The 19,486-nt window shown below is 39.5% G+C and overlaps 1 protein-coding gene across 1 annotated transcript; it reads right to left on the reverse strand.

The window, feature by feature from the left end:
- Nucleotides 1–715: 715 nt before the first annotated feature.
- LOC139733693 (solute carrier family 35 member E1-like) lies at nt 716–18,961 on the reverse strand. Its single transcript, XM_071644505.1, has 6 exons — nt 18,264–18,961; nt 12,093–12,163; nt 6,462–6,599; nt 2,420–2,545; nt 1,615–1,860; nt 716–908 (listed from the first exon to the last, which is right to left on the reverse strand). Exons 1-6 carry the CDS (start codon nt 18,598–18,600, stop codon nt 780–782), a joined length of 1,047 nt encoding a protein of 348 aa, XP_071500606.1. The 5' UTR covers nt 18,601–18,961; the 3' UTR covers nt 716–779.
- Between the last annotated feature and the right edge of the window lie 525 nt (nt 18,962–19,486).

Consider the following 19,486-nt stretch of genomic DNA (forward strand, 5'->3'; position numbering starts at 1 on the left):
GTGCTGTGCTTAATCGAAAGCAGCACTGCAATAAGGGGATTGAACAGAAGTATCTAGACAAATATAAAAATTCAGTAATGCATTAATCACTGAAAAAACAGAAATTAAGAAGAAAAAAAAAATCCTGAAATGTAAATGACATGTCCCCCACTTGATGCCCAATATGGTCCAGATAAAAATCCTATCACAAAAATTAACCAAAAAGAACTGTTTTATTCATCACAATTCATAACAACTTGAAATAACCCCAAGACCTCAAAACCCTCAAACTGTTAAACTTTCGATGTCCAAACTACCAAATGATTTCCCATTAAAAAACAAGTTTTCTGTATAAATCATGTCAAGAATAAATCATGCCCAGGTAAGTAAAAATAGCTGAATAAAGCTACAAACTCTGCCACAGATATGGACTTAAATTTCAACCTCCACTAGAAAAGATGTCCAATACTGTTGCAAACATTACTTTGTGATCCTGAGCTCTGCATGGATCTAAAATAATTTGTCAATCCTAATAAACTCAATGATTTAACCCTCTCACCTACTAAAACTATGCAGATCTGGATATGAATGTAAACAAATTGTTATCATTTTTGGGAAGAAACACATGTAGCCTCCAATGGAGCATGCTAGGCTTATGACTCTATCCAAAAAAAAAAAAAAAAAAAATGAAGAAAAGAAAAGAAAAGAAATACAAAAACTGTTATCTACACATCAATTATCTGCGAGTCTCTGTTCCGTCCAAGCCGCGGGGTGATGCTGATACCCCTTCTCAGTTGCCGTCATACATCATACGCCTTGGCATGCCCGTTCATTTTCTCGTGCTCCGACATGATCTGCCCGTCAACGAGGTCGGAAGCAACCATCGGCAGCAAGTCTTTCTTGCTCACCTTGTTGTGCTCATACTTGGCCTGCAACAGGAAATCATACAACATGAATGGGGGTGAGATTCACAAAATTGAGCTTACATCAATTTCTCTACTCTGCATAATCTCCCAAATACCCCTTTTTTATAATTCTTTGAAAGAAAAACATAACAGAAGGATTATCATTATCACTCTCAGTGTCACTCAGGTTCTATTTCTCAGTTATTCTACTATAATTATTCCACTTCTTTGACAGCTGCTACTAATAATGCTATTACCCTCACCACTGTTATCATAACTGTATTTTCATTGTCAGCACTTTTACAATACACATCATCAGTATTTAAAACCATACATAAATAATCTCCCACCTTTTAATATCATTAATGTAATAATTGTAGCCATTGGGCAAAGATTATGTCTTGTAAACACAGCTCTAGTCATCTTTAAGTTATACTTTTGGTCCTGCTCCTACATAAGTTACTTGACCTCAACTATTTCACATGTTTACTCTTCTGTAGGGAATTTGTGGAAGAGATAACTCTAACAAATTTTTCTTGTTAATATTGGTATTGCATATGTTTGTATCATAGCAATAGTAAAATACCATTGGGTAAAGCGGGAACACAAGAAATGTAATTGTGTGTGCCGCTACAGGACACGATTCTGGCTTTCGCGTCAAAAAAAAGGGGTGGGGGCAGCAGACTAAGGAGGTATCAGAGCATGCATTTTAGTTGAAGAGGTCACCTACCAAATTGTAGCATGTGACCCCGAGCAGCGCTGTCATCATGCCGATGACGTTGAGGGGAGTGACCGGATTGCGTAGCATCACCAGTGAGATGAGGACGACGAAGATGCGCTTGGAGGCGTTGGCGATGGAGTAGCTGAGCGGTGTGACCAGGTTGAGGACGCTGAACGCAAAGATGTTCTGCGAGAAGTTGAGGAAGCCACTCGAGGAGAGCAGAGTCAACGTGTACGGCCAGCTGACCGTCTGGAGCTGTGATTAGGAATAGTATTAATGGCAAGAGAATACTATGAGGCAATATCCTAGCATGAACAAAGGAAATGACCAGAAAACCGCTTCTCACTTTGCAAGACCTATAACACCATACATTACTTAGGTTGTACATAATGGCAAAATCGTCTCTTCCTTTTATTTGTTCCAGTAGATAATGCTCTTCACACCAAGAGCTGAACTGTTTATTATCATATCTTTTTTTCTGCATGGTCTTTCCTTTTCTGACTGTACCAAATTCACACTTGATTTGTTATGTTTTGATTTATTGCACTTTACTCACAACAAATTGACTTTGTTTCGACTTGCTTATAGTAAGTCGAAGGACTGACCTATTGTTATGCGCACCACTTGCTGGCAAAGTCTGCATGAAATTAGGCTAGCCCAGACCTCTACATCTCAGCCCATGTTTTAGAACAGGCCATTTCCTTTCCTTCCCCCCCCCCCCCCTCCCCCTTAGTCCACTTCTTTAGCTGCCTAGCTACGACGGTGCCCAATAGTTGTGCACTCCATGCCGGTCCTAGGCCGGTCCAGTCCTCACCATTTTTCTATCCACGATGATCCTGCGGAAGTCCAGGAAGACCCAGATGGGTAGCAGCATGAGTGAACCAAGCTGTCCCAGCATCAGCAGCAGCCGTAGATGGTGGATCTTTAGGTCAGCTAGGGCCTGTTGGATGTACAGCAAGGGGGGGGGGGGGGAGGAATAAGAGTGAACATTTATAACCCATATTTTTTACAGAAGTCTACAGTCTAGATGATGGATTACAAAGTGTTAAGATATCCTGCCACCAATGAATAAAATAAGAAATACATTGTACATGAATAAATAAATGAATGAATCAATACTGACAAATAAAGGTTTAATTAATAAAGAAATCAAATTGGGTGGCCGGGCAATTACACATTAGGCTAGGTTCTTCAGAATCTTTTGAAATGTTTCTTGCTATCATGGTATGAAAAAACATTCTTGTAAAACCCTGCTAGGCATATCACACTACCAAGTGCACTTTCTCAAATGTATACAGATACTTTAAATGCTGAGCACCTTCTTTGGTGAAGGCAAAAATTGATTGCCTAGGTGGCTCTGAAAAAGAGAGAGGCCATCTCTTGTGACCCTCCAGTTTCAATAAAACAAAATGCAATGCATCTAAAGATTGACTTAATTAAAGAATAATGATGATGAGAGATATCAACATGTGCACGCTTCGGCACAGCCATTCTAACTGTAAAATACACACACACACACACACACACACACAAACATGCGCAAACAGACAAACGAACAAACAAACACATGTGAGACTTGATACAAAAACACATTTCTAGCACACACAACACACACAGACATGCACATGTGAGACTTGAGAAGTGAGACATGAGACGTGGCACAAAAAACCCATTTCTAACAGTCACTAGAGAGTTTAGTCAGCCGACATTGGAGGCATGGGGGGGGGGGGGGGGGGGATAGATGCAATCTTGGTCTTTCAAATTTCCCATAAAACCACCAGCATAAGTATTTTCTCCCCAGATGTGCATGCAAACACAATGGCACGTGTCACGTTTCACCCTAAACTAATCAAAATCACAAAGTATTTAATAGCATGTAACAGCATATTACAAGTTATTGATTCGGTAACAGGTGTGGCAAACTCAGAGTTTACTTGACAAACAACACTACATATTGGCAAATTGCAGTAATTGCCAATAGTACACTAAGCCTTCATGGTGATTATTTGATTACAACTGCAATAAAGAGAGATGAATTGCTCTCAATAAAGACAGCATATCCCATACTACGTAAACACATGCACCAACACACACCCAAACACACATAAATTGTTTTCCACCTCCCTGATGAGAACAGAACTGTAAATCAACTGCGCTTCAGCAAAATCAGACTTATGTTATAAGCTAGAGAAGCACTTTGAGAGCTCAGACCTCTGCCAAGCAACTCATTTCCACCACTGATCTTGTTCTTCCATAGAGATCAGTGATTTTCACCCATACGCATGCTTGCTGAAGTCACCGGATTTTCCAATGTGTGTCTGGCTAGCACGAATTCTAAAACCTGCAAAAACATCTTCACAACTTTCTCTGCACATTGTGAATTCAATGGGTTGATTATTGCGCAATGCAAATCCAACAACCAGCGATTACGTTTTTGTGCCTCTTAGCGTGAAAAATTAATCATGCGAAAATAGTGATATTTACAGTAGAAGCCTTTTGTTACGTCATCAACTTCTAGCTGTGTGGTGTGCCTCGCCCTAGCAGAAACTAGACCACACACTTTAGTGTGTGTACAACAACTTGTATGAAAACCTTAAAATTAAACTCCAAATTTCAATGACCCTACATGTACAGATTGTACCTGCCAAAATATCAAAAATCCTTCATAAATCCACAAAATTCCAGCACCACTAAAAATAGTTAAATATCTGTTCCTTGTGTCATTCTTTAACCTTTCCTGTAAGTTTCATCCACATCTGTTCACAATTTTCTGAGTTATTTTGTACAAAGACAAATAAACCAATCAACAAACCAACGGCGATGAAAACATAAACTCCGCCCTTGGCGGAGGTAACAAATTATCACACTTTGTGCATGTACAATTACCTAACACACCATTCGACAGTCATTGGAATGACCACTGTGGTTACATAATCAATTGATTGCAAATTGAAACTCTCTTTAATATCTTCTGGAGTTTTGTGCAAGCGATATTTATCAATTTTAATATCAATTTGCATGGCCATAAGCTGTTAAACACTTGAAAGAGATTGATCGCAAAATGGGTTAAATATCATCTTTAAACATTTCAAGTACATTATCATTTTAAATGCAAAATAGACCTTTCCAGTGATACCTCACTTCCTCAAGTCCTGTTACTATATATTCTTTATTTCTTCTTTGGGCCACCCAAATCTTAAATGCAAAGATTTTAGTGGCTCTGTAAAGGGCCACAGTGAAAAAAGTTGAACGTTGAGCCCTGTTGTAGGTAATAGACATCACTTGTAAATACTGGCAGGTGAGAAGGTCTGATTAAGTTGAATCATGGTCGTAGGAGATGACTCCAACCCAACATTTCGCAACTATTGTGTCCTGAATGATTCAGATCTGTGAAATGGAACTCTTTGTAACCATGTAGTTGACATCTTGTGAATTACCTTCTGACATGTAAAGACTGCACAATCCTAGATTATAATAAGGACACATGCTGTTAAAGATACAAGCCAGATGCCTACAGTAAGAGTATGGCAAATACTTGCGTTTTTTTTTTTTCGTTTTTATAACAATAGTAGCCCTTTTAGCCTGAACACTGCAAGGTCAGAGAACAATCATTACAGCTGTGGAGTGAACACAGGATCTATTTGTAGGGTGTGGTCGCAGAAAGCAGCACTTCAGTTTTATTCCTGAATGAATTGGATGTCGATTACAATGAAGATTAAAGCATTGTACACCACTAGCATTATTAAAAGCCAGATTACAATACAAAATGTACACTTTTGTAGTATGCCTCTGTCTACCTTCACTCTGTATCCTAACGTACAGTAACTTTGGGGCTAGCTACACCAGTTTGTATGGATTTGTACACTGGTGGCACTATCCATACCTGCACAATTCCACAAGAGGTAGATCATTACCTCTGAGAACGTTTAAACCACACACTCTCTCTACTTCAAGGGCCAGGTTCCTGGTGGAGCTGTAACAAAAAGAGCCCTAGATCTTCATCAGAAGTGGTGTGCAGAATCAAATGTCCATCATCCCCACTCCCTGATCAATTCAGCCCATTCAATCAGTTACTGTATATATGCCATATTCAGAAACTGTATATGGCACATATACCATACCATATATACCATATACATACCATACATAACAGCTGTACAGTGATATGCAAAAGAATCATGCATGATTCATTGGCATATCACGACTCGTAAGACAATCTGCAAATTATGGTTAAAAATTGCAATCAGGACCACTGCAATAAAATTGGCAGGAAGTATAAAGGGATGGTACAACTGTGGTTTAATTGGGGCTGCAGGTTTTCAACTTTATGTGTGTGTGTGTGTGTGTGTGTTTGTGAGATAATGAGAACATAGAATTCTTACAAGGAAATCACACTTTATTTGAATCATTATTATTTGAATGATAAAGTTGGTCCTGAAATGGCTGATATCAAAAAAAGCTACCCTAATGAAATGCGCCATGCCACAAATTTTATTAGGATCTCTTTGTTTTACCTTGTTTTTGGATATCTCAGTCATTTCAAAACCAATTTTCATCAAATAAACTTTCAAATCCCCTATGCTCTTAAACATTTTACAGAGTGGTTTCTAAACATCTCACCAAACATTAAAAGCTGAATGCTCACCTCAACCAATACTATATACCATCCTTTTAACTCTTTTAACAAAGGAGAGAACTTGGCTAAACTTGGATCCAATGAACACATTTAAATGTTGATAATTTCGTGAATATCAGTCAATCCATGAAATCATTTTTCCTGACTGCACTACAGGTTGACCTTTCACCCCTTTTCTCCTGGTACTGTATGACTGTATGTAGTAATACATTATGCTCACCTTCTTGGAATACACATTCTGCAGGGCAAAAGTTATCGTAGACGCTAAGGCCGCCATGAGACCGAACGTGTCGAAGGAGAGCTCCGTCAGAGTGGCAATCATCACACCAAGGATGATGGGAAATAACGACAGGTAGATCTGAGACCAACACAGGGTGGGTAACAAAAACAAGCAAACAAAAACAAAACATGGTAACATTTCTGGTAATGAATGAAACCAAAAACTATAACAATCATATATACACTTCTTCATCAAATGAGATTACTGTATACACCATATATTTCGCGAGTCTAAATTTTTGCGAATCGGGACTTCCCGACGATTTCGCGAGTGCTTAAATTCGCAATCGTGGAGTCCTGTACTTAACGGAGAAGTGTACAACGGAGAAGTGTACAAGTGTACGTCACATTCACATCGGGATCAGAGTCATTATTTTCGCGTGTCTTTAATTTCGCGAATAGCACCTGACTCGCAAAATTCGCGAAAATAAAAACCTCGCAAAATATTCAGCGTATACAGTATATGATACAGAATGAAGGGGGGGGGGGGATATTCACAGAATGTCAGAAAGAGGCTTTCAACTTTTTCAACTGAAAGGGGTACAAAATGTAGACCCTTAACAATAGCTAGCCACGTATGTGTACATCATATTGTAGCCAAAGTCTACCTACAGTTGACATTTGTCAAAGGCCCTCTTGCTGTACAATTACAATTACCACCACAAATCATTATGTTCCAGCATGAATTATTTATTATTTATTATTATTATTTATATTTGTTTACCAAGTTCAGCTAATGAATAATATTTCAAATGGTATCCTGTACACTTCTACAGAAGAAAACTTCCTACACAAAAGATAGTTTGTGAAGCAGGGGTATGAAATATAAACAGCAAACTGTGATGTCATACCAGGAAAATTATTCCCTGTATACAAGCACATAAAATACAATGAAGATACAGATGTACAAAATTTTGTTGACTGCACTTTGTCTTTTCCTTTGACACTGTAAATGCACAATAGCTGGACTATTTTAGAATGTGCGTGCTTTATGTGATTGCAATACAAGATTTTAGTTTACATTAGCTCATTCATCTTTCCATGGTTTGCTGATTTTCTGTGAGAAGGAATTCACACACAACTGATTTTCTGTGAGAAGGAATTCCCACACAAATGATTTTGAACTCTTAAATGCTATTTGCTTTGCATTGAAACAGAAGTGTACGAAAAATTTTCTTTGTGCTACTTCGGTCAAATGGAACCATGGAAAACTATTAATCCAATGTGTGATCTGGGAATAATATGAAAGCATCCTCAAAAAGAAAAACTAGAAATGTCGCGACGGCGACTGATGCCTCCGCCATAATGCATGATTCTCCCAATAGGTGTATAGTACAATGTCTTCACAATGTGTGATGACAGTTTCACATAACTGGCAAAATATCGAAATAACAGGCTTGTCAGAAATATCTTGAATATTCACTTTCCACGAACTGGGTTTGCTATAATTGTCTATTAAAGAGTGCAGGTACACATATTAGGGGAATTGAAAATTTTTACTTGACTTCTGACCGACCTTATTATAAGTTTATGCATTGAGTATAAGTTTCAAGGTATGAAGAAAGAGTGTAATTACAGTACAAAATATATCTTCTTTTTTTTCATATAAACCTGACCTTTGACCCTTAACCTTTGACCTTTGACCTTCTGGCTGGAAATTTCCAAGAGAATCTCTATTAAGTAATACATGTACATATATATATTAAACTTTAAAACTAATAATGCTATCATTGCATATACTAGTATATGAGGGAAATAGTAACATTTTAAGGAGTTGACCTTGACCTTTGACCCCCCTGACTATTGACCCATGACCCCTAAATTCCCTAGATAATCCCTGCCAGTCAGTACATGCATATCCACCAAGTTCCATGAAGATACATTGAACCATTTGCGAGAAAAGTGATATTGCAACATTTTTACCTAACCTTTGACCTTTGACCTTGTGACATGAAACTCTCTCTGGAGAATCTTTACGCAGTAGTACATGTCTACATTAAGTTTCAAGAAAATAACTGCGGGCATTGCATAGATATGGGGGAAATAGCAACATTTTTAGCATTTGACCTTGACCTTTTGACCTTTGACCTCTTGTCAATGTCACTAAATTCTACTCAACTAATTGTCCCATCATACATCATCCTTGGACCAAGTTTGGTGAAAGCTGCTTCATCCAGTTTTGAGTTATCACGTAAACAGATAAATTTTAGGATTTGACCTTGATCTTTGACCTTTGACCTCTGTCCGATTTCACTGAAAAACTAATCAAGTAATTTTCTTATCATACATCATCCTCCAACAAAGTTTGGTGAAATTTGCTCCATCCAGTCTTGAGTTATCGCGTAAACGGATACAATTTCATGATTTGACCTTGACCTTTGACCTTTGACCTTCAGCCGATTTCACCCAAAATCTAATCAAATCATTGCCCCATCATACTTCATACTTGGACCAAGTTTGGTAAAATTCCAGTAAATATTACTCAAGTTATCGCGTAAACGAAAGCGGACGGACGTACATACGGACATACGTACGGACGTACGTACGGACGTACGGACGGACGGACGGACAACCCGAAAACATAATGCCTCCGGCACCACTTCGTGGCGGAGGCATAAAAATACAACTTACTAATGACATCATATCCACTCAGATAAAATAGGCCATTGAAATTTCAGCAGACACACCCTTAACAAACAAAAACACTGCAACCTGCAATACGGTACCTTTTCAGATACATACCGTACTTCTCAAAATTTCTCAGGTAACTATCAAGTCATTAAAATATGCTGAACTACATTTGTGGTATGTCTTTTTAATTCTAAACCTTATACTTTGAATATAACAAATGGCATATCATGTTACACACCTTCATGTTGAAACCTACAGGTACCTGTATCAAATCATAAAATAAATATGAATAGTACTCATATTTGACCAGTATGTGTTATAAAATGGGTAGCGAGAATCCTGTGATCTCATTGGTCGAGTACTATGTGAGGATTTTCTACTGGCCACACGCTGCCTCACAGTGGTAAAGATGTTATCACACACTTGTAGCAAGATTATGTGCACTTGAAACAAAGGTTCGCGCACTAAGCAAGCGTATGTGCACTCGGTATGAGATGCCTATTGCCTGAAAAATCATGCATCCAGTACTTTTGCCATACATTCAGTAATTATTATATACCTCATTTCTAGAATCCTCTCATCTGATTGGTTAAAAGGGGAGTCATGAAAATAACTGTGCCCTATTTTTTAGTTACTGTGACCGGGGCCCGGGCACAGTTAGTAAATAGGTTTTAGAGACAGTCGCGACCCCGTACACGTAGATCGCTCATATGTACGCACCAATGATACGACCGCTGCGCATTCAATCAGCGTGCTGTAAAAGAGACTAGCGGACTGGTTTGGAGACAATCGCAACCCCATAGTAGTACACGTAACGTACACTGTACACATCACTGTACGCACCAATGATATGACCGCCGCGCTGTCGATCAGCATTGATTACGAGTGCTGTAAAAGAGACTATAATCTATATTTTCGGTATCTATATTTCGGAATCTATACTTTCGGTATATAAAACAAATAATGACTGCTTGATAGTCGGGGTACAGTTAAAATTATGTAGGCCCTCGGTGATGTGAAAACCGTAACCATGCCCTCAGCTTCGCTTCGGGCATAGTTACGGTTTTCACATCACCTTGGGCCCATAATTTTAACTGTGCCCCTCATAGCAGTCATTATTTGTATACTGGATGTATGATTTTTGTGCTCTCTATGGCAAGCCAAAAGGAAACACATCTAGTAAATTTGCCATTGCGTAACATGACCGAAAAATTGTTTTTTGGCAAGAAAATTGTCCCCATTCTATAACACAGATGACGTCCATGTCTTTTCGTGCATCAGTCGGAATAGCGTGACTGCGGTAACCATGCTAGCCTAAACTCACTTGGCTTCGCCTCGTGGGTTAAGCACTCCATAGTTACCTTATGCACACAATTCCGACTGATGTACTCAGACCTGTGCGTCATTTGTGTACTGACTACTTGTGCCTGCACGTTTTGCCACTTTGCATCAATTATCTGCAATACAGTTGAATGTATCCAATAGCTGTAGACAAATCTGTCAAAATGCATGAAATTAACCCCCCCCCTCCCCACTTGATCTCTTCCTCAACCTATGTTCTCGCATTCCCTTCACAAATCATCCATCAACAACATTAGCACCAGAAGATTCAACAACTGATTATACTTTACAAACTCTCTATTTCAGTCTAGTACCATGGTCTCAAGATCACCAGCATTCTTTCTAAATTTCTCTTCGTCTAAAGTGCTTCCTTCCTACTTAAGCCCTTTCTTTCCTACTCCTACTTCTTCTGTCATCATTATAAAAGTGTAATGTGCAGCTCTCCATGAAAGTTTTTTTTTTTTAATTAATCTCAACTCTTATCTTAATGGCTTTTTATAAAGCATAAAGTACAGCACATCATTCTTATACAGTATTGTATACTTGGCTCATTTTATCGAGCCAGGAAGAGGAAACCTACAAACTTATCATGCATCTTGGGCAGACGTGCACTTACATGTATACCCAGATAAGATTTGTACACAGTACATTGCACCCAAGCCAAATCCAATGTAGAAGTGGCACAACTGATAATGAGTGAGCAATGAAATATGTCAGCCCTGTGAGTATAAAGAGAGAGAAAACACTTTGGCCTATATTCACGAAGGTGGTTTAAAGGGATGGTACAGTATTGGTGGAGATGAGAATTGGGCTTTTAACTTTTAGCGAGATACCAAGAAAACACTTATGATATACATGTAGTACAGAGCATACCATTTTAAGAGGAGTTCAAAGTTTATTTGATGAAAATTGGGTTTGGAATGACTGAAACATCAAAAAAACAAAGTAAAACAAAACGATTGTAATAAAGTGTGGGTCCCACACTTTATCAAAATCGCTCTTTTTTGGATATCTTAGCCATTTCAAAACCAATTTTCATCAAATAAACATTGAATTCCTCATAGAATTACATGCTCTTTCATATTTCATAAGAGGTTTCTCATTATCTCACCAAAAAAAATGTTCGAAACCTGAAGTTATTTCTCAACCAAAACTATATAATCCCTTTAAAGTCAAAGCCACGGTCTAAATTTTGTCCATGGACTAAAACATGTGTGAAAAAGGCGTATCAACATCTTACACACGCTAGTATCAATGCGTGAGTTATCATTGGATGTCTATTGGTGTCCCTTGCATTTATGCAGAAGAAATTTACAGAAATGGAAACCATGGACTAAATTCAAACACCTTTGCGAATATGGGTCAGAATGTCCAATATTAGCATTTTGATAATCAAAGACATAGCTCTCACCAGGGTTCGAAATTGGCGATGGTCCGCTGGCCATTGGCCACCCAAAATCATGTCGGACTAGCTACAAATCATAAAATTCTGAAGTAACTAGTCCGTCTGGCTAGCCAAAATATTGCTTCAGTGTCAAAATTGATTCTAAGTAGTCCACCTGGCTAGTTAAAAAAAAAGTTAAGTGCGACCCCTGCTCACCTTTCTGGTTTGTTTCTCCCCAAGCACAATTCTTGATAATACGACTGTGAATATAGGCATTGTTGCTTTGACTGCATAAAGAAAAGAAAAGGAAACAAAAATACAATTTTAACACAGCAAGCCATACATTGTATCTTGTAATTGTCTAGGGTTACACACTGGGTATACAACGTAGGATGGGGGCACGGGGGTGGGTAGTTGGGTAATTCCATAGACAGATACAACCTAGCAGCAAAATTCACCATTATTGCCGTGTCCAATGCAGGTACAGTTATAGGGTAAATCGATGATGAGCTACACCTTCATGGATATCCCGCTTCGCCGTGTGGACGCACGTCGCAGTTCAGGGGGGCAAGAGCTTATCCTCGAAATTAGCTGAATTTACGTTAGAGATCACTGCCTGAACATCACTTTTGCATGACATACCAAAACATTTTGCTCACATTTGTATGACATCAAACTACTCTATGTTGAAAGTATAACTCTAGTATTGAGTACCCTAGTTTAGCACCTTCTATAACACCTGCGTGCATCCAGATAAACCTGCTACATTACATGCTTCATGGGGTGGGGAGATTTAGATTGTAAGCATACCAGGTATTTATAGCTTAAACAACAACCTTGACAAAACACAATTTGATGAACATACACCCGTATGCCACCCGATTGCCAGGAGCAAGCGAAAATCAAAGTCAGGCAATTGTTTTGGAACAAAGACAAAAAAAAAAAAAAATGTTTGCTCAAATTGGGCAAGCAACAAGTTTTGAAGCAAACTTTTTTCCCTCTTTCCCCCTTCACACTCATTAAGGCAACTACTGTGAAGCCCAAAGATAATGACTGTTAAGAAATGCAACACACTTAATTTCATTTAGCACATACATGTATACATTGTAATACTTGCACTGTACATGAAGAAGTCACAATGCAATGCAACACTAAGACTCAATTGAACCAAGTTTGTTTAATACTCCAATGTGGTTGAGCGTACAAACCAACCAAAAACACGCTGTTTATTCAAATGATTACACTATATGTGACCCTGCACCTCAAAACAAACAAAAAGTCGCCAGACATGAATTTTTAGTTAAGAACATATTCTGAAAGAACAGACTTTAAGCTTTAAAATGATGTATAACTCAAATCAAATGGACTCTCCTAACCTATCTAAATATTGGAAAGAAAGCACAAACTCAGGAAAAGTGGGAACTGAGAAAAGAGGCTCTGAAGTACAGTGTCTATTCAAGCGCTTAATATTTACCAAACCGTGCTGGCTGTACGATGAATGGGACAAAAAACAGGAAGTAAACCACCAGAGTAACAACAATGAAGGGATTATCAGATTAAACTGAAATTCGGCATGCCTCATTAACACATTCTGTCCATAATTAATGCCAACTTTCAAAACAGTAGCCCTATCCTTTCAAAAGTTATAAAGAGTGGAAAGTGAAGAGTGTGGACAAGGTTTTTCAGAAATGAAAAAGGGATTCTAAAGATATCACACTATTCTACCAAAAATGTTCGAGATAAACAGCTTAAAAAACACACTTTCCTGCCCGTTTTATGATACCAAATTTTAGCATCATGTAAAAGAGGACCTACTCTTTCAGAAAATATGAAAAAGTCAAGTTCGGCTAGGTTGACCTATTTCACTTATTTTCAGTCCTCACGCAAGATCAGTGTGTGCGACTTTATGTTCGTTTTGAGGTGCACGGTCACTATATGTTTGACTTGACTTCCACGTGATCTTAATGTGGACTTCCTTTTTGGGCAAGTAAAATTCATGTTCGGGCAAGTGTTCTACAACAATTTGAAAACCTGCTTGTCCGGAGAGGCAAATGATAAAAAGAAAAGATGTTATGTAAAAGTGAAGCACCCTGTGGATTATGTAACTGGTTACTGTCATTTATTTCCTGCACCTGTTTGGGGATCTGCTGGTCATACTGACAAAGGCATTATGTGCAGTACTTAACCACAAAACCTGACAGTTTTGATAGCATGCAAACTTGCACAAGGTATAACCCACAATGCAAATAACACAGGTTTTGTGAAATGTGGTTTGCAATTTCCTAATTATAAAGTACAGAACAGGACTTTCATCAAATGATAAAAGTCCTGGCCAACAGTAAGGACCCCATGCCATGCATGCTGTGTATACACGTATCTAAAATAGCATTCTACATTCAGAGGCTGCCATTAATTGCCACGTTGTGGCACTAGCTACACAACATCAGTGTGTTATAAAGGTCCGTTCTTCTGGGGATGTTCCAATGTCAAGTGTGGTTCCATGAACCTCTCATTGTAGGCCTTGTTGAGTGAGATTTATGAGCGGATCTAGTCAGAACAGACGTCTGACATGGACTCACACACTTTTATTGAGACAACCCTCATAACAGCTACAAAATATCTAAAAATTCAATGTTCCATCTCAGATCTAATATGTTTCACTCACATGAAATTGATTGCTTGTTCAGACTCAAATTTGGCATTATCATCTATAGCGAGTCATAAGGCAATGTCCATGGGGCAAAATATGCAACGTTAACTGCAAAACCTGCGCATTGCTGCAAAAATCACAAAAACTGGGGAAGTGCTTTGTAGCAAGTGCGGCATGTGCATAGAAGGCGTTGCACAATTCTTGTCGTCTGCTACAGCATTCATTTACATGCATGCGCTGCTTGAGTGTATCTCTGCATGGCTGTGTGACCTTTTAAAGTGCACAATGATTACCATCCGGGTAACTTCTGCCTTTACCAAGCGGAGAGACAAGAATTACAGTGTGCGGATGAAGCAATAGATCATAGTTTTTGGTTGTTGTTGTTGTTGTTGTGTTTGGGTTTTTTTTTTGGGGGGGGAGTGCAAGTTGTAAATTGTACATATAAGTCAAAATAGATTAAAAAATAAACAAAGCAAAAATCACCAAAATTACATTTACAGTAGTACTGTACATGTACATGATGTGGGTCTGAGTTACCAGGGAGGTGGAAAGCCACCCCCCTGGAGTTACTAAACATACCGTACAATGTATCTATGTAACGTACAGTGTAATCAATACAAAATTTGTGTAATCGCACCAAGTCACAAAGTTTGGAAATGGCCAAACATACGGCACAGTCGCTATCAAAAAAAAAAAAGAAAAAAAAAAGAAGAAATTGAGGGAACCACCTCTCAAAGGCAAAAGAAACAGCCTCAAGTTCTTTAGGGTTGCTAACATACAAAATGTTGTACATTGTAGCAATATTGCTAGAATATTGCCATGCCACGCCATTGCCACTACAAATTGTACCATGTCCCACTGTACCTGTCATGTTAACTCAGCTCTAGATGCCAAGGTCACACAGAGCAGAGCAGCTACCATGAGATTTATTAGCACATCACATCAGTAGTGCCCGAGGGAGCAAAGCGACCAAGCAGAGGGAAAGCACTGGATGGGATGTCCCCCTCCCATGGACATACAAGTATCAAGGTCCATAGGAGCTTTAGCCTTTTCAAGCTACACATAATATAAATTGTGCAATCTCAAGCACACTTACTACAGTATGTACACGTGTATTTACTTTTATGCCAGTTTAGCTGTCTATTCTCATCTTAACTATTAAAAAAAAAGAGAGAACAAAAACGAAAACAAAAACAAACTCAAAATATGACTTTTTTGTGGGACCTTGGAAATCCATGTTTTGGGTGGTTGCTTTGAGTAAGGTGTGAGAAAAAGCTTGTCAGGCATGCGACTGTGAGAAAGACCCCTGATACGTTCAATAGCTTACTGGTAAGGCGTGATGGTACATGAACTTGTATTAATATCCACATCATTAAACTTTGACTGAAAGATTAGTCTGTATCTCAGGGGCGGACCCAGGAATTCCGTAAAGGGGTGGGGAGTGCAAAGCAGTTTATTGTCGCTGGGGCAACAAGACCTTGTACAATGTATCTACAAAATGTCAAATGTTCAGGAGAGCAAAAAAACATGGCAGCCAAAGCACTGTATCAAATGGGAAAGCCTTTCCTTTTACATGCTGTGGTGGCTTCATTTTTTGGGTAAGACTGCTAGGATTTGGACAGGACGATCACTTAAACTGATTATCTGGTCATTTTCACAAAAATTTCAGATACGAGGTTTTGTCACCCCAGCGACATAATGTTTTTCTGGTGTTGCTTCCAGGTTTAATCAGTTGACAAGCAAAACGAAAAAAAAGGCCATAACAAGAATTTTCTTGTGCCACTTCTGGGCATCATCAGCTGATTTAAAAGCAAGCAAAAAAAAAAAGGCTTTTCTTACACCATGTCACATGTGCAATTTTCTGGTGCTACTACAGTTGGCTGACAAAGGATGTGTCCCCTCTCCCAATGTAGGGAGATTTTTTATTATATTGGTCATCTTGCAATATCATGCATAATTTATTTTTTTTTTAAGAAAAAAAAGGGGGGCGCACACGAACCCGGTGCAACCCCCTTTGATTTCTTTTTCTTTTTACAATGTACTTCTTTTATTTAGAAATAAAGAAAACAAAATCGAAGGGGGTGTGCGCCTGGTGCGCCCCCCTTGCATCGACCACTGTATCTTGTTGTCAGAGATACAATGTATATCAAGCCCGTTGCATAAAACTTACCGTTGAATTTCAATGGTAACTACCATCAAAATTAGGCGTCACAGCCAATCAGCATCAAGGATTATAAAATTTACCGCTAATTTGAAGACTTACCGCTAGAAAGGAGCGGTAAGTCCAGCGGTAAAGGTTTTATGCAACAGGGCCTAGCTAGGTCTGGCGTCCGGAATTCCCTCCTACATCAGTTCGGGAAACCCACTCACAAGGGGGGCCCCTCCTTATAAGTAACCCGTCCCCCTTATAAGTAACCCCGTCCCCCTTATAAGTAACCCCCGGGGCACCCCTTATAAGGAGTCTCCACGCTTTTTTGCAATGCAACGCGAAAATGAAAGGACTGCGGCAATTCGCTTGATTATGTCCATAAAGCTTCACAAGTTTCCTAGTTACTCACGAAATTTGAGCAAAATCGGTTTGAGGCATCATATCTAAAATCATGGATTTAAATGCGATGTCATACGACCCATGCGAATGCTGACATGCGAGCCATTACTGGCGTGAGTGTCGCCAGGCGCGGCGGCGCGGCAATGCTTGAGTGCAGACGTGGCGACTGAGTACGTACTCAGTCGCCACGTCTGCACTCAAGCATTGCCGCGCCGCCGCGCCTGGCGACACTCACGCCAGTAATGGCTCGCATGTCAGCATTCGCATGGGTCGTTTGACATCGCATTTAAATCCATGATTTTAGATATGATGCCTCAAACCGATTTTGCTCAAATTTCGTGAGTAACTAGGAAACTTGTGAAGCTTTATGGACATAATCAAGCGAATTGCCGCAGTCCTTTCATTTTCGCGTTGCATTGCAAAAAAGCGTGGAGACTCCTTATAAGGGGTGCCCCGGGGGTTACTTATAAGGGGGACGGGGTTACTTATAAGGGGGACGGGTTACTTATAAGGAGGGGCCCCCCTTGTGAGTGGGTTTCCCGAACTGACATTGTTGTAGGACAAGTTGTCATATGTTTATGCCTATGGAGGAGGGCCGTAAAAGTAAAAAAATGATTGAAAAAAAAACTCCTCCGGACAATCAGATTTTTCTGTCTAATCTACGGGTGCTGTTCGTTATTCCGAAGGTTCGCTATTCCGAAGGTTCGTTATTCCGAAGGGTCGTTAATCTGAAACACGCAAATTCCCTATACCTACAGGTTCGTTAATCCGAAAATAAAATAGGGTTCGTTACTCCGAAAATTTGTGTCGTTATTCCGAAGGTTCGTTATTCCGAAGATTGGTTAATCCGAAAATGAAATTCGGAACAATGAACCTTCGGAATAACGAATCTTTGGAATAACGAGCTGCGGCCTGTAACCTAATCTACACGAGCACGTCTAGTCTCCTACATGAGTAGTTTAATGTTAACCCAACTACTACTGTCCATAATTTGACCATAGTGCCATCCAAAATTCAACTGCCTGCTGCAGTAGATCATAGACTCTTGGTTAAAAACCTTAATGCTTTTGCAAGCAGTCAAAGGTTGAACCTTGACTTGGTGTGAGTTTTTAATCATTAATGATTTATGGAAAATGGTGACACTTGCTTGGCTGTTGTTGTATGTCTGCCTGAACATGCACAAACTCACCTGTGTGTGCGAATGACACAGACACTTTTAATATACTAAACTCTGCAGAAACCGAAGAAAAGAACTTCCCAAATGCAAGGGGCAGCACCAATACGTAAAATTGTCTTCTGTCTATGATTTCTAGTGCTGGAACGTTCCACAGTCTTAGAATGGGCTCCAAAAGTATGGCCACGGCAAGCATGTGCGTCATAGAAACAGTCGTTGGGTAAGGGAATTCCTTGAATAAATGCTTGTTAATCACATTTTGGCCGAGGCTGCTGAAATACCACATCAGGCAAAGGAAACACAGCCGGGCCCCTTCCCTGTAAGCATCCTTTCCAAAAGCCGCCGGCGCCATGCTCGTGGATGTCGACAGCACAACTACAACTACCGGTATGCACTACAGCTGCGCCGCACTCGGTTCAGACAGGGAGGTGGTTCAGACTCCGCACTGGCCACTGCACTGCACTTCGCACTGTCATACGAAGCCTGAAGAAAAGAAGAACGACGCTCTCGCTCGTTATCATCAACGATGTCGTACGCCGGTTGGAATGTCTCCACTCCAGGATTTGTTGACGACATATGGTTCACCCTGCTTATTAACAACTACCACGATATTTGCCGTAACCGGTGGACAACTGCGCAAATGCGGATCCGACCGTGAATCCATTTTCCCGTTCATCCCGCATCTTGTTGTTGAGTTGGCACTTGGCAGGTCAGTCAGGTATCGTACGTGGCAAAGCAATAAAGATAAAACGTGTTCCCCTCCCCCGCATACGCACCGGACGCTTGATACGAGTATACACGATGTATGGGCCATGGAGATGAGTGTAGAATGCGGAAAATCAACTAGCGACACGCATATGGAGCGCCATTTGCCTAATAATTTCGAAACTGAGTTTATAGCCGATTTCAATGTGTTTGAATAGGCCTATCAGTCGATAAACTCAGTTTTCGAGAGAAACTCTGTTTATTGAATGAAAAACAAAGTTTATCACGATAAACATAGCTTTTCACGTGATAAGCAGATTTTTTTTCCCGCTTGATATGAACGGAGTTTCTTGATAAACCCACTTTTGTGTTAGATAAACTAATGAAGTTATAGCTTTATAAACAGAATTCCGATACTGAGTTTATTGCCAGTAAAATGTGTTTGAATAGGCCTATCAGTCGGTAAACTCAGTTTTTCGAGAGATACTCTGTTTATCAAGTGAAAAACAAAGTTTATCACAATAGATATAGCT

The sequence above is a fragment of the Diadema antillarum genome, unplaced genomic scaffold (assembly GCF_040938485.1).
Source record: "Diadema antillarum isolate AM-2024a unplaced genomic scaffold, OU_Dant_1.0 seq00000486_RagTag, whole genome shotgun sequence".
Taxonomy (NCBI): Eukaryota; Metazoa; Echinodermata; class Echinoidea; order Diadematoida; family Diadematidae; genus Diadema; species Diadema antillarum.